At 44.0% G+C, this 13,995-nt stretch overlaps 1 protein-coding gene across 5 annotated transcripts in view; it reads left to right on the forward strand.

Moving 5' to 3' along the window:
- The window catches only part of JARID2 (jumonji and AT-rich interaction domain containing 2), a 277,805-nt gene that overhangs the window by 127,470 nt on the left and 136,340 nt on the right, over positions 1 to 13,995 (forward strand). For 4 of the 5 annotated variants that reach the window (XM_030817334.1, XM_030817335.1, XM_030817338.1 and 1 more), the window contains one exon: positions 2,047 to 2,182. In XM_030817334.1, coding sequence (XP_030673194.1) covers positions 2,047 to 2,182 — 136 coding nt within the window. Of the gene's footprint in view, positions 1 to 2,046; positions 2,183 to 13,995 lie in introns of those variants that run through there. The other variant, XM_030817342.1, reaches the window with a different exon arrangement.

A 13,995-nucleotide genomic window follows, 5' to 3' on the forward strand; every position in this document is an offset into this window, starting at 1 on the left:
GGCTTAGAGTCTCTATGAGGTTGGATTTCTAAAATGAAGTTTGTATTTATGCAGAGTATAGGAATGTAAGTGCTGGAGGAGACCTCAGATCATCCAGACTTCTCATCGAGTCCCATGGAAGTTTTCCATGATCCTTCAGTATTAGGGAGGAAAAACCAATTCTTCTGTATAAACCAGTAAAACAGCACCAGACTGCCCATGAGATTTTCGGCCTTCTCCTTGAACAAAGGGAACCTGAATATCCAAAATACCCAAAATCATGATTTTACCTGGGATATTAATTTTTTTATTATTATTATTTTTTTGATGGAGTTTTGCTCTGTCTCCCAGGTGGGAGTGCAGTGGCGTGATCTTGGCTCACTGCAACCTCCGCCTCCCAGATTCAAGTGATTCTCATGCCTCAGCCTCCCAAGTAGCTGGGACTACAGGTGTGCACCACCACGCTCAGCTAATCTTTGTAGTTTTTTTTAGTAGAGACAGGGTTTCAACATGTTGGCCAGGATGGTCTCAATCCCTTGTGATCCGTCCGCCTTGGCCTCCCAAAGTGCTAGGATTACAGGCGTGAGCCACTGCGCCCAGCCATTTTTCTTATTCTTTTAAGGCCCAAAGTATCTGTATGCTTCCATTTCTTATTTATTTATTTATTTATTTGAGACTGAGTCTTGCTCTGTCTCCCAGGCTGGAGTGCAGTGGCACGATCTCAGCTCACTGCCACCTTTCCCTCTAGGTTCAAGCAATTATCCTGCCTCAGCCTCCTGAATAGCTGGGATTACAGGCGCATGCCACCATGCCTGGCTAGTTTTTGTATTTTTAGTAGAGGTGGGATTTCACCATGTTAGTCAGGCTAGTCTTGAACTCCTGACCTCGTGATCTGCCCATCTTGGCCCCCAAGAGTGCTGGGATTACAGGCGTGAGCCACCATGCCAGGCCTGCTTCCATTTCTAAAAAGAACTTTTATAAAATGCTTAATTAAGTCTTTGATGTAGGTGTGTGAATGTAAGTCGTCCTTAGATTAACAGCTACAGAAGAGAACCTCTCAATATCCTTAGCCATGTGAATCATCATCTATTAATAAAAACTATAGCGACTTAATCTTGCTGGTTCTTTAAACATGTATCTCTTCCCATTTACCTTGCTTTAGTGACTGTTGTCAACCATGTCTTTCTTTCCACCTCTTGCTCTGTCTCAAGTCTCTGTACAATTTTCTCTTCCCTCTTTAGTGCTTTTAAAATTTGAGTCTTTCTTTATATCTTTATGACTGGAATTGCTGGAATAGTCTCTGGGCTGGCTATTTGTTTTTGGTCAACTCTGCATTCATTTTGTTAATTCTTAAGAACTTGTATTCAATCTGGAGCAACAGACATGAGGTTGCCAGTTTGAAATGAGACCTTCAAGATCCATCATTAATGTGTACATTAAAAAAAATTAATGCCAGTTGTATGCCGCCAAGATCGATTGCCTCCTTCTGCAGTAATCTCTCCTTTTATTTGCGATTCTTTTACTTAATTGGCCAATGCGGATCCAATTCCATGTCTTCTGACTGGACTGTAATGTAAATTCCTTGAATGCACAGCACCTATATCTGCTGTATCCTTTGAGCTCCCAAGGGAGACAGCAACATTTTTAAGAGTTTTAAGTATTTCTCTTGCAGTGTACATTCTGGCATTGCTAACTTTATAAAACTCAAGTAAAATGATTCATTATTCTTCTGTTAGTGGGTATAACAACACCTTTTTCTGAACTTTGTCAGGAATATAAAACTGTATTACTAGTTGATGAACGTATTTGATTTGGGGGCGTATAAAGAAGTGAGATGGTTGTGTGTTGCTTTCATTCTTTTTAACAGCCTGTGGATTCACTTTTCTTCGAGGCCTGTTCAGAAAGGTCATTGTCCCTCTACCTTTTGGGTGTAATTCTGACATTCAGAACTGGGTCGTGGTCACACAGTACTTGTTTGGAAATTTCTTTAAAATAAAGTTTATTTTGACTCTGAATATTGGTTTGCTTTCTATTCAGTAACTCCTCTCTTTTCTTATGTTTCTCCAGGATGACAGTGATGGGATTCCGTGGTCAGAAGAACGGGTGGTACGTAAAGTCCTTTATTTGTCTCTGAAGGAGTTCAAGAATGCCCAGAAGAGGCAGCATGGGGAAGGCATTGCTGGGAGCCTGAAAACTGTGAATGGTGAGTTGACTCTTGGAATATCTCATTGGAATGTACAATATCTCTGGGCATGGACTTGTTTCTGAATTGGATGTGTTCTGGCAGCTTGTGCTTCCTGGTCTAGGCACCTAAGGGCAGTCTGTAGGCTAGGTGAATCTGCACTCCAGACATCCTGTTGGGTTTATAGGGTTGTTTTTGTATTCCTTTATGTACCGCGTTATATAGTGGACAAAATACCTTAGTCTGTTCTGTAGATCCTGTCTTGCTGGTTTTTCTGTATGTGTATGTCTTTCCACACTGGTATGTGAGCAGAACTCTTTGATGATCTTGCTGAAATGTGGAGTCTTTAGTTCTTGTCCCCGGGTTGTATAAGAAATAGCCTAAAGCTTTCTGTCTACTGCTCTTCCTGTTCTCTGGCTCACGGCTTTCTCTTCCCTCCTTCCTTCCATGCTGGGCAGGTTCCTGCAGTGGGACAGCTTTGCATACCTCTAGAAGTGTGCTTCTTCCTGGATGATTATCAGTTGGCTCCTTGATGCCTGGAAAGAAACTTGTTCCTGTCTGAGTTTGTTCTCATGTCTGTTTTGAACAGGGTTCGTATGGTGCAGATAAAGTCATCCAGCGAAAAGTATCTGAGGACAAACATTTGCTTGTAGTTCACTATTTTATTTCAGGGGAATGCAGTGACATTCTATAATCTCTTGTGTACTTATCAGGATTACAGTTAAAGTGACTGAATTGACCATGTTTTGGTTTATGGTTCCTTGGGGCAAGGAGATGAGAAAGAGCAGGTTCTGTTCTATTTTGAGAGCTGTGGCTCTGGTCTTAGGAGAGTCACCACATATGGGGTACTTGACAGTTTGTCAGGGTACCAAAGGATAGGTTCGCCATGACTTCCAATTTGTTTCCCACCACCTTAGTTGTAAGGTGAGTTGTCTGGCAGCCTCCTGTTGGAATTGGTGCTCACAGGCACTAGTGCACAACAGTACCTGTTGCTGCTCTGTTTCCGTGGGGCCATGGCGGAGTTTCCTGAGATGACCTCTCTGAACTTCACCATTCACCCTAGTTGTGCTGTTTCCTTCCACTGTTGCGTGACTTGAAACAAGAGCCTCTGTCCACCCTCCCGGGTTTTCTTTCTTATGGGTGACTTGCTTTTGGAGGTCAACCATTAAGGCCATAGTGGCTCAGTCATGTGTGCGTCCCTCAACAAATCTCCGCCAACATGTATTGGAAAGGCCCATTTTGAGTCTTAACATTTGCAGAAAACAAAATAAGTTGTGGAATCTTGCCATAGCATCCAATTTAGACCCTCATAGCTGCTTTCCTAAAAGGCACTCTGCCTTGTTATGTGGGTCTCCAGCAGACAGGGACCCTAGCCATTCGTTGCTTGTAATACAGTAAACTGAAAACCTTGTGTCTAATTGGAGAACATTTGATGTGATACAGATCGTGTTTATTGTCATTGATTCACGTTGAAAGTAGCATCTTGCTTGATTAAATGTAGGGGGTTGGGTATGAAGGGGAGTATATCACTTAATCCTAGAGTTTAGAGTGGAGCAATGACTGCTCTGCTGTTAGATTGTATGGTTGTGATGCTCTCACGGTACTGTTCAGGAGTGGTGTAATGCCTTAGTGTTTCTTGGAATTGCCAACAGTGGAAACAAAAACACCCATATTTTCTTAACTGGGAAACACCAGCTTTTAGAACAAGAAGTTACCCAGATGTTCAGGATTTAATAAAGGTAGAATTTGAGGAAATGAAGAAAAACTAAAGTTTGTCATTCCAGATGCAACCAGTGCTGTCAGCCAGTTGGCCAAATGTAGGTTTAGCTCTGGCATTGTCAAGGGATTGATGATACTGAGGAGAAAATCTGTTGGCAAAGATGCCCCCAATGGGATCACTGAAGTCTTTTTATTTATTCTGTCACCACCTTCATAAAGGAAGGTTAGTTTTTGTCATGGTAGTTTGCTTTTCATCCAGATAAAGACTTTTTAAGTCTTTAAAAAAATACAGAGACACCTCGGCTTCTCTTTTGGTTGTGAAATTGCTTGTGAATATGCCATTTTCTAGTTTGTGTTGGTTTTTATGAAGGCAGCGTTCTAAGGTTACCTTTTTGTTACTCTGCATGTGGGATTTCTATAGCAGTTCTGAGTAAACAGATCTCCTTGTTTCAGGACTTGAGTGTGCTTTAAGAATCATTATTTTGCTTGGTGTGGAGGTTCATGCCTGTAATCCCAGCACTTTGAAAGGCCGAGGAGGGAGGATTGCTGGAGCCCAGGAGTTCAAGACCAGCCTGGGCAACAAACTGAGACCCTGTCTTTACAAATAATAGTAATAATAAATTAGCCAGGCATGGTGGCACATGCCTCTGGTCCCAGCTAGACAAGAGGCTGAGACAGGAGGATCACTTGAACCCAGGAGGTCAAGGCTGCATTGAGCTACGTTCACACCACTGTATTCCAGCTTGGGCAAGAGAGTGAGACTCTCTTAAAAAATCATTATTTTCAAGGCAGCTACCATCTTAAACAAAGTGTACTTTCTGATTTTGGGGAGCTACTTGGAATCACTGGAAACCAGAATTGGTATCATGGGAAGAGCTCGTCTTCTCTAGGTGTTTTGGGGGAGCATGATCTAGAGAAAGCTCGAACAGTAGGGAGCAACTAAGACTTTTGGGCTGGTGAGGTTGGGAGTAGGGGTTGTTGTAACTGCAAGCTGTGTTGTGCATATGTATATGGACGTGTATGTGTGTCTTTATGTATTTATGCGTGTATGTATATGCATGCTCTGCTGAAAAATCCCTTTAGTTTGAGTGGATACTTTATAGTCAGCCATCACTCATGTCCTATCTCATAGAAACACTTCCTAAATGTCAAATGAAACCAGAAGATAGGTTAGTGGGAGTGGAAACAGGGTGTATTAGTTTGTTTTCATACTGCTGATAAAGACATACTCGAGATTGGGAAGAAAAAGAGGTTTAATTGGACTTACAGTTCCACATGCCTGGGGAGGCCTCAGAATCATGGAGGGAGGTGAAAGGCACCTGTTATATGGAGGCGGCAAGAGAAAATGAGATTTTGTGAGACTTACTATCACAAGAATAGCACGGGAAAGGCCAGCCCCCATGATTCAATTACCTCCTCCTGGGTCCCTCCCACAACATGTGGGAATGCTGGGAGATACAATTCAAGTTGAGATTTGGGTGGAGACACAGCCAAACCATATCACAGAGGATGGACCGTCATAATGGTAGTGGTTTTTTTGTGAGACGGAGTCTCCCTGTCACCCAGGCTCGAGTGTAATGGCACAATCTTGGCTCACCACAACCTCCACCTCCCCCGTTCAGGCGATTCTCCTACCTCAGCCTCCCAAGTAGCTGGGATTACAGGCATGCACCACCACACCTGGGCAACAAACTGAGACCCTATCTTTACAAATTATAGTAATAATAATAAATTAGCCAGGCATGGTGGCACATTTCTTTTTTATCCTTAGTAGGGATGGGGTTTCACCATGTTGGCCATGCTGGTCTCGAACTCCTGACCTTGTGATCTGCCTGCTTTGGCCTCCCAAAGTGCTGGGATTATGGGTGTGAGCTACCCCTCCCGAGCCAGGATGGGTAAGTCCATGCAAGATGTATGTTTTTTTCAATTTTTTTCTTCTTCTTCTTTTTTTTTTCTTTGAGATGGAGTTTCCCTCTGTTGCCAGGCTGGAGTACAGTGGCGCTTTCTCTGCTCACTGCAGCCTCTGCCTTCGGGTTCAAGTGATTCTCCTGCCTCAGCCCCCAGAGTAGCTGGGCTTACAGACACGCGCCACCACACCCAGCTAATTTTTTTGTGTATTTTTAGTAGAGGCGGGGTTTCACCATGTTGACCAGGAAGGTCTCCATCCCTTGACCTTGTGATCCGCCCACCTCAGCTTCCCAAAGTGCTGGGATTACAGGGGTGAGCCACCCCGTCCAGCCCTCAATTTTTAATTTTTTTTTTTTTTTTGGTTAGTTCCCAACCCATAAGATTCCTTTTCAAATGTCAAAATGTTTCCACTGGTTCGTTAATTTTTAATTGTCACAGAAATTTGTCTGGTGGTAGAGTTGTAAGATTGTCCAGTCCAGAGCCATTGCGAGGAGGTGACGTATGATGCTGTCCAAGCAAGGATGAGAACATGTGCCTTAACCCCAGAGAGGGGTGGGTGGTGGTGGAGCTTCTGCCTCTGTGTCCTTTCATGCTTTCAAAGTTGGGGACAGTGACATGCCTCTGAGAGCCCTGGCGCTTCCATCTGTAAACTGAAAGACCTATCTAACTATGGGGCCTTTATGACTGTTAGATGTGGTAGTGACTTTCTTAAAGTCAAACAGGTATTTAATTCACAGGAGCAGAATTAGAATTGCAGCTCAAGTCCTGTAACTTTGAATCTAGTACTTTTTTGCAAGACAGAATGCATGAAAACTACATTGGATCTTTGCAACACGAATATTGAAAAGAAGATGTTTTGTTTTTTCCCGTTTCCAGCGTTGTTTCTGGATCTTTGATTATTGGAAAATATAATTGGATGATTGGAGGCTTTCCTGGGAAAAATCATTTGTTTTTACCATGATATTTAAAAATAACAGCAGAATGGATTTTACAGAATTTTTATCTAATTTGAAAATAAAATACACATGACATCTCCTGAATCATTGGTATCCTGGTGTGATGAACAAGCAGCCCTTTGCCCTTCATCTGTGTGAAGGGGGTCGGGTATCTGATGCCTGGGAACAATGTGTGGACACTGCAGCTTGTATCTGAGCAGGTGAGCTCAGCTGCCCTGGTTCTGCAGGTCTGTGAGTAGTAATAACCTAAGCAGACATAAGATAGTGGAGACACGTCGTTTTTCATGTCATAAAATCCATGTTTGCTATCAGTCTTGTTTTTGTGGTTTTACAGTGACAAGGAATGAATTTTTTTTTTTGGCCCTACTATTGGTAGGATATGTGAGTTATGAACAGCCTCATGAGTTGTCTGTGTAGCAACTGATGCCATCATTACAGCTTGTTGGTTATTGCTGGGCTTAAGCGTGAGATGGTAAGATTTGCTGATTGTGAGCCTTCTATCTACTTTCTGTTGTAGATAACGCCACTTTTCATGGATGTAATAAATTGACAAAAGCTTTGGAAAGGACTAGCAGAGGCTGAGACCTTGGCCACTCTTTGAGGGCCCTTGGCCTGCTGGGGCTAAAATTAGGGACATTTAAATAATAACATGCTGCACAAATAATGAGTACACATAATTACACAGTCAGAGAGGGGAGCTATTAGCTGTATTTGAATTTCATTTGCTTCCTATAAATGTCATCTCAGATCAAGTCCTTTGGCCAGCAAAACACTCTTGATGAGATTTAAGGGACCCTGGATTCATTTCCTTAAACTTACCCCAGGCACTAGTTGTGATGGCTAGCCTACATTGAGTTCTCACTATTTGCCAGTTATTGTTCTAGTACTTTAGCTGTATTTTACTCATTGAATCTTCAGAAGAAGCAATTTTGTAGGTGAGGAAACTATATACTAAGAGTGGATTAGCAATTTGCCTACCCAGCTATTAAGTGGAAGCGTCAGGATGTAAGACCAGGCCTTTTGGATTAGAGCTCCCAAGCTTGTAGCCACCACTTAGATAAGGAGAAGTAATTTTGGATCCTTTCATAAAGATAGCATTCCAAAAATAAGAATTTGTAGGAAGACTTTACTTTTTTTAAGTAGGTATTTCTTTGGAAGGAGGTAAGTGGATTTTTATTTTTTGGTCGGGGGCCAGGGGTGAGGGGATGGAGTCTTGCTTGCTCTGTTGCCCAGGCTGGAGTGTAATGGCGCAATGTCTGCTCGCTGCAACCTCGGCCGCCTGGGTTCAAGTGATTCTCCCACCTCAGTCTCCCGAGTAGCTGGGATTACAGGCATGTGCCACCATGCCTGGCTAATTTTTGTATTTTAGTAGAGAGGGTTTCGCCATGTTGGCCAGGCTGATCTCAAACTCCTGACCTCAGGTGATCTGCCCGCGTCAGCCTCCTAAAGTGCTGCGATTACAGGCATGAGCCACTGTGCCTGGCCGTCAGTTAGTGAATTTTTTATTGGGAAAAAGAACCTTAGAAGGCATGGTAAGTATTTATTGACCATGTTTCTGGGCTTTATATATGATTTGTAATTGAATTGATAGAGGGTATCAAAAATATAGACTGTGAATTGGTTTCCTCCTCTCTTCAGGCAGACACACAGATGCATCCATTAGGTTCCATTTCCTCACTTAGAGTTTTGTGTTTTTAGTGCTGTTGTCGTTCTGGCTGGTTGGAACTCACTGGAGGGATGGTGCGTGGATGTTGGCAACAGCTGCCAATTTGTAGCCAAGGACCAGTATTGGAAGCGCAGATGTAGGACATTCTGTAGCCAACACCCCCCCAGGCTCCTTTAAGAAATATAATTTTGAACTCCTTTCAGAATCTTTCAATCATTTCCAAAGATTCTTGATGTGTGTGGAATGAAATGTGGGCCCAACTGTGAATTCATTGTTCACAAAATACATTCACACAAGTCATAAAAACGTATTTGTGAGTCAAAATAAAAAAATGTCAGGTCACATGGTCTGATTTATGTAAGTTTATTTATGGGCCATATTTGAAATGAGTGTCTGGGGTATAAAGTGACCTTCCCTCTACGAAGGGGAACACCTGTCCCTTCTGTTTTTGCTGGAGACCTTCAGGTCTAGCTGTTCTAGAGATGGTGCCTACTTTATCATTATCATTTATTATTATTTATCATTGTTATTTTCTTCTGAAGACGGTGGCTTATGGGCCGGGCGCGGTGGCTCACGCCTGTAATCCCAGCACTTTGGGGGGCCAAGGCGGGTGGATCACGAGGTCAGGAGATTAAGACCATCCTGGCTAACATGGTGAAACCTTGTCTCTACTAAAAATACAAAAAAAAAAATTAGCCGGGCGTGGTGGCGGGTGCCTGTAGGCTGAGGCAGGAGAATGGCATGAACCCAGGAGGCAGAGCTTGCAGTGAGCCAGATCGCGCCACTGCACTCCAGCTGGGGCGACAGAGGGAGACTCCATCTCAAAAAAAAAAAAAAAAAAAAAAAAAAGGTGGCTTATGCTTCAGCTTAAGTGTTGATGCCTGTGTGCTAGTCTCCTCCTCTGCAAGCTGTAGGGAGACCAGTTGCAGCTTGAGTTTTCTCTAACACTCCCGTGTCCTGGCCCCCAGACTTTTTTCTTTCCCTCTCCTGTGTCCCCTGATGTGAGGACACACTCTGTGTGAAAGAAAGCTGGGTGAAATGAAGGGCTTCAAAGTTGTTGAAAACAACTTATTTTTTCTCTACAAAGCAAGCTGCTTTTGTTGTGGAAAGGCGAGAAGGCTTGGGCTCTTTGTCTTTCAGCTGCTTTTTTGATGTAGTGATGTAGGTGGGGCATTTCTCAGATTTTCATTTTGTAAGTGTTGGAGTTTTTGTTATGTGGGAGGCATTGTGGGTATAAAAACTGAGATCAAGTTGCTTATTTTGGTCAAGTCCTAATACCTTATTTCATCCCTTCTAAGATGTCATTGAGTGATGCACCATTATGTTATGTATCAGTAAGCAAGAACAAAACAGCACTTCCAATTATGGATGTGGGACATCTTAATTATGAGATGCATGTTTTAACATGAGAAAAATAGGTACAACTTAAAATCTGTGAAGCAGGATAAAATACCGTAGGATAAATGCTTTAACAACCAAATGTGGCCGGGTGCTGTGGCTCACGCCTGTAATCCCAGCACTTTGGGAGGCCGAGGCGGGCGGATCATGAGCCTGGCCAACATAGTGAAACCCCGTCTCCACTAAAAATACAAAAATTAGCCAGTCATGGTGGCGCACGCCTGTACTCTCAGCTACTCAGGAGGTTGAAGCAGGAGAATTGCTGGAACCCAGGAGGCAGAGGTGTGGTGAGCCAAGATTGCACCACTGCACTCCAGCCTGGGCAACAGAGTGAGACTTTCTCTCTCAAAAAACAAAAACACACAAAAAACCCCAAACAGGTGTATGGGTGAGTGCAGGAGGCTAGCAGGGAGGCATATGATGTCAGAGGCCCAGTCCTAAGATACAGGAAAAGTTGCATATCCATGAGCCTTGCAAAGGGGCCTTGAAAGATGCAAGAGTTTTCTGAGCAAGACCTTGGGGTGGCAGGGGTCAGCAAATATTTGACTGGACTGTTGGTGTCATAATCTAGTGGGACAAATGGCTGCAATGGCTGGTTTCTGTGGCCAAGTCACTTGTACTGGTCTGACGCCAAAGGAGTGGTGTGCAAAATTAAGGACTGCTAGAGCAGGAAGAGTCTTTTTAGAGGTATATAGGTCAAACTCATCATTTTACAGATGAGGAATTTTGAACCTTGATGAGAAGCTTAACTGGAAGGAATGGATCATGCTGAAGCCTGATTGGAACCAGAAATCCAATTTAAGTGACAGTGAGGCGCCACGCTTCCTAGTAGGCATGGCTGCTTGCACGCATTTCCTGGAGCGCTAAGAATGGAGGTGCCTGAGGAGGTTAATGTGCTCCTCTTTCGGGTCACTTTGTGCTTGACACTCACTGCCCCTCTCTCTCAGCCCGCCTCCTTTGTCAGTTCTGTGAGCTGGACTCTGTTTCCCTGATTACATCATCGTTCCTATCCAATCCTGGACGCTTTAGGAGGGACACAGCACTCAGGTAGTGTCACCTGGGTAGTGGAGTCTGTATGTGTAGGGCAGAGGAGGTGCTGTGTGTAGGGAGGGAGAGCAGTCTGAGCTCTAGTTGAGCCTATTTGCTTGTGCCGGTTTTTATAGAAGTTCAGTTTCAAAGAAGTGAGGAAGGCAAATGGATGGAAATTTGTCGTAGTCTAGAATTTTTTTTTTTTTCTTTGAAACAGGGTCTTGCATGTTTCCCAGGCTGGCCTCAAACCCCTGTGCTTAAGCAGTCTTCCCACCTCACCTTCTGAGACACTGGGACTACTGGCCTGTATCATCATGCCCAGCTTGGGATTTTTTTTTTTTTTTTAAAGCTGAAGTTCCTTCTATAAGAGTCTCTCTAGTTTCTTTGCAGATGAAATTAATCACTCACGCTCTATGACATCACACTGGCAATTATCCGTCCTTCGTCATTTACCTCTCTTTACTGGTTCATTCCCACCATTGTAGAAACATGTTCTTATTTTTCCCATAATAAAGTAAAGCCTCCCTTGTTCTTGCATCTCCTGCCTGCTGTATCTTTCTCTTAGTTCATAGCAAAATCCCCCATAAGAAAATGTCTAAAGGGTTTGTCTCCATGCCCTTCTATTTATATTCATATTAATATCTTCCAGCCTTCCTTTGCCATTCACCTTTAAACCCCTCACGTTGGGCCACTTATCAAGGTCAGTAATGATTGCCCAAGCCACATTTCCATTATTCTGGGGTGTAATTGCCCATTTAGCAGCATTTACCATGATTGAACATCTCCTGAACACCACCTGCCTGCTTGACTGCTGCATTTTGATTTTATTATTTTATTTTTTTGAGATGGAGTTTCGCTCTTGTTGTCCAGGCTGGAGTGCAATGGCACGACCTTGGCCCACTGCACCCTCCGCCTCTCAGGTTCAAGCGATTCTCCTGCCTCAGCCTCCTGAGTAGCTGGGATTACAGGCATGCGCCAGGACGCCTGGCTAATTTTGTATTTTTAGTAGAGATGGAGTTTCTCCGTGTTGGTAAGGCTGGTCTCGAACTCCTGACCCCAGGTGATCTGCTTGCCTCAGCCTCCCAAAGTGCTGGGATTATAGGCGTGAGCCACCGTGACCGACCTATTTTTTTATTTTTTAGAGAGAGGATTTCCTTCTGTGGGCCAGGCCCGAGTGCACTGGCTCAACCACAGCTCATTTCAGCCTCAACTCTCAGGCTCATGCCTTAGCCCCCTGAGTAGCTCGGACCACAGGTGGGTGCCACCACGCCCAGCTAATTTTTAAATTATTTGTAGAGACGGGGTCTCCCTGTGTTGCCCAGGGTGATCTTGAACTCCTGGGCTTAGCTGATCCTTCGAAAGTCCTGAGATTACAGGTGGAAGCCACTGTGCCTGGCCCACTTTGATTTTTTTTTTTTTTTTTTTTGATAGGCCTCATGAAGTTAAGATGTCCCAAAGCCAACTATCTGTGAGGTCTCTCATCTGCTTCTGTTCTCCGCTTGCCCCTTCTTCCCTTTTTCAATAAGCGGCAGTTCCTTTGTTCTGGTTGCGGTGGCCAAAACCTTCGAGTCATCTGTTACTTTTTTCAGAGTCTTGGCATTTAGCTTTAGCTAACCTGTTTTACTATTTATTTATTTAGAGACAGTGTCTTGCTCTGTTGCCTAGGCTGGAGTGCAGTGGGGGCTATCACAGCTCACTGCAGCCTGGGCTCCTTCCCGCTTTAACATCAGCCCCTCCCCCCGCCCCCCAAACTTTGCTGGGACTACAGGCATGTGCCATCATGTCCAGCAAATAGACACTGTGTTGCCCATGCTGGTCTCGAACTCACGGGCTTAAGTGATCCTCTTTCCTGCCTTGGCCTCCCAAAGTGTTAGAATTACAGGTCTGAGCCACTGCACTAGTCCTTAGTGAACCTGTTTGAAACTCACAGTACCATTTGATTCTGAACTTGTACTACTGCTCCTGTTCCACGTTGTCATACTTTCTAGCTTAGGTTATGTTGCAGCCTCCCTGTGCTCTCTCAGCTTCTGCCTTTGTATTCCTCCTGGCAGCAGCCAGCATAAACCTTTAAAAATGCAAATTAGGCTGTGCTATGCTCTGTTCTGATTCTGGCGTATCTGCCTATCCTCTTAATGTGAAAGCTAAATATCCTCATGGCTGGCCACTTGATGGGGCCCCCATATCACTCTGTTCTCATTCTCTCTGTCCCTCTCTCTGCCTCACCCACTCCAGTCTTCCTGGTATTTTAAATACACAAAGCATACTCTGTTCAGCTCTCGCTGATGATCCTTCTATTGAGAATTCTCTCCCTTCTGGTATCTGTGTGACTTGATATCTCTGTATGTTTCAGCTTCCCCTTCAAGTGCCCCCATACCCCAGAGTGTTCCTTGATGTAACATCCTAGTAAAAAGGGTATCTGCCTCTGTTACTCCTTAGCCTTTACCTTATGAAGTCTGTCTGCACAGCATTTCTCACTGCCTGACATTGTAGTACTGTGAGGGAGGGGTGTGTGCGTGTGTTTATTCCTGTCTAGCCACATTAGATTGTAAGCGCTTCGAGAAGAAAATTCATTTGTGTTGACTGCTGCTTTTCCCTGTGCCTGGGATCTCTGAAGTCTGTGTTGTGTGAATGAGCATGCAGACGGCTCAGTGGCCCACCTGCATGCCACCCACGTCTCTGCCGCCCCCTTTCCAGCACCTCTTGTTGCCATGCTGTGGATGTGCCACTCTCTGTTCAGGGGACTCAGAGTCTGCCAACTGGGACTCCAGATTTCATTTTAGAAATGCTCACACCGTGACACCCTAGGCCCCCAGATGTCAGCTCATCTTATTTTCCCCATTGCCAGAGGGAATGTGCATTCATAATTGTGTGATATGTCTCACTATCATAGAGATTCTTGGAATAGGGTCAGCCTTGTGTCCTTTCTTTCTGAACCACATTCGTCGCATCCCTGTTTATGTACAAGGTATGTTGCTTGGTGGTTTAAATTAGAATTGAGCTTTTAAGAAAAAGTAAAAAAATTATGTCTCTTAATTCTCAATTGATGATTTTTGTACTTTTACTAATCTTTTTGGGGTTAATTTAATGGGCCTCAGGTGTTAAGCAGCTTGTACAAGGCCACCTAGCAGAGAAGTGGTCAAATCAGGGTTTGAACCCAG

This window comes from Nomascus leucogenys, chromosome 8 (assembly GCF_006542625.1).
Source record: "Nomascus leucogenys isolate Asia chromosome 8, Asia_NLE_v1, whole genome shotgun sequence".
NCBI classification, from domain to species: Eukaryota; Metazoa; Chordata; class Mammalia; order Primates; family Hylobatidae; genus Nomascus; species Nomascus leucogenys.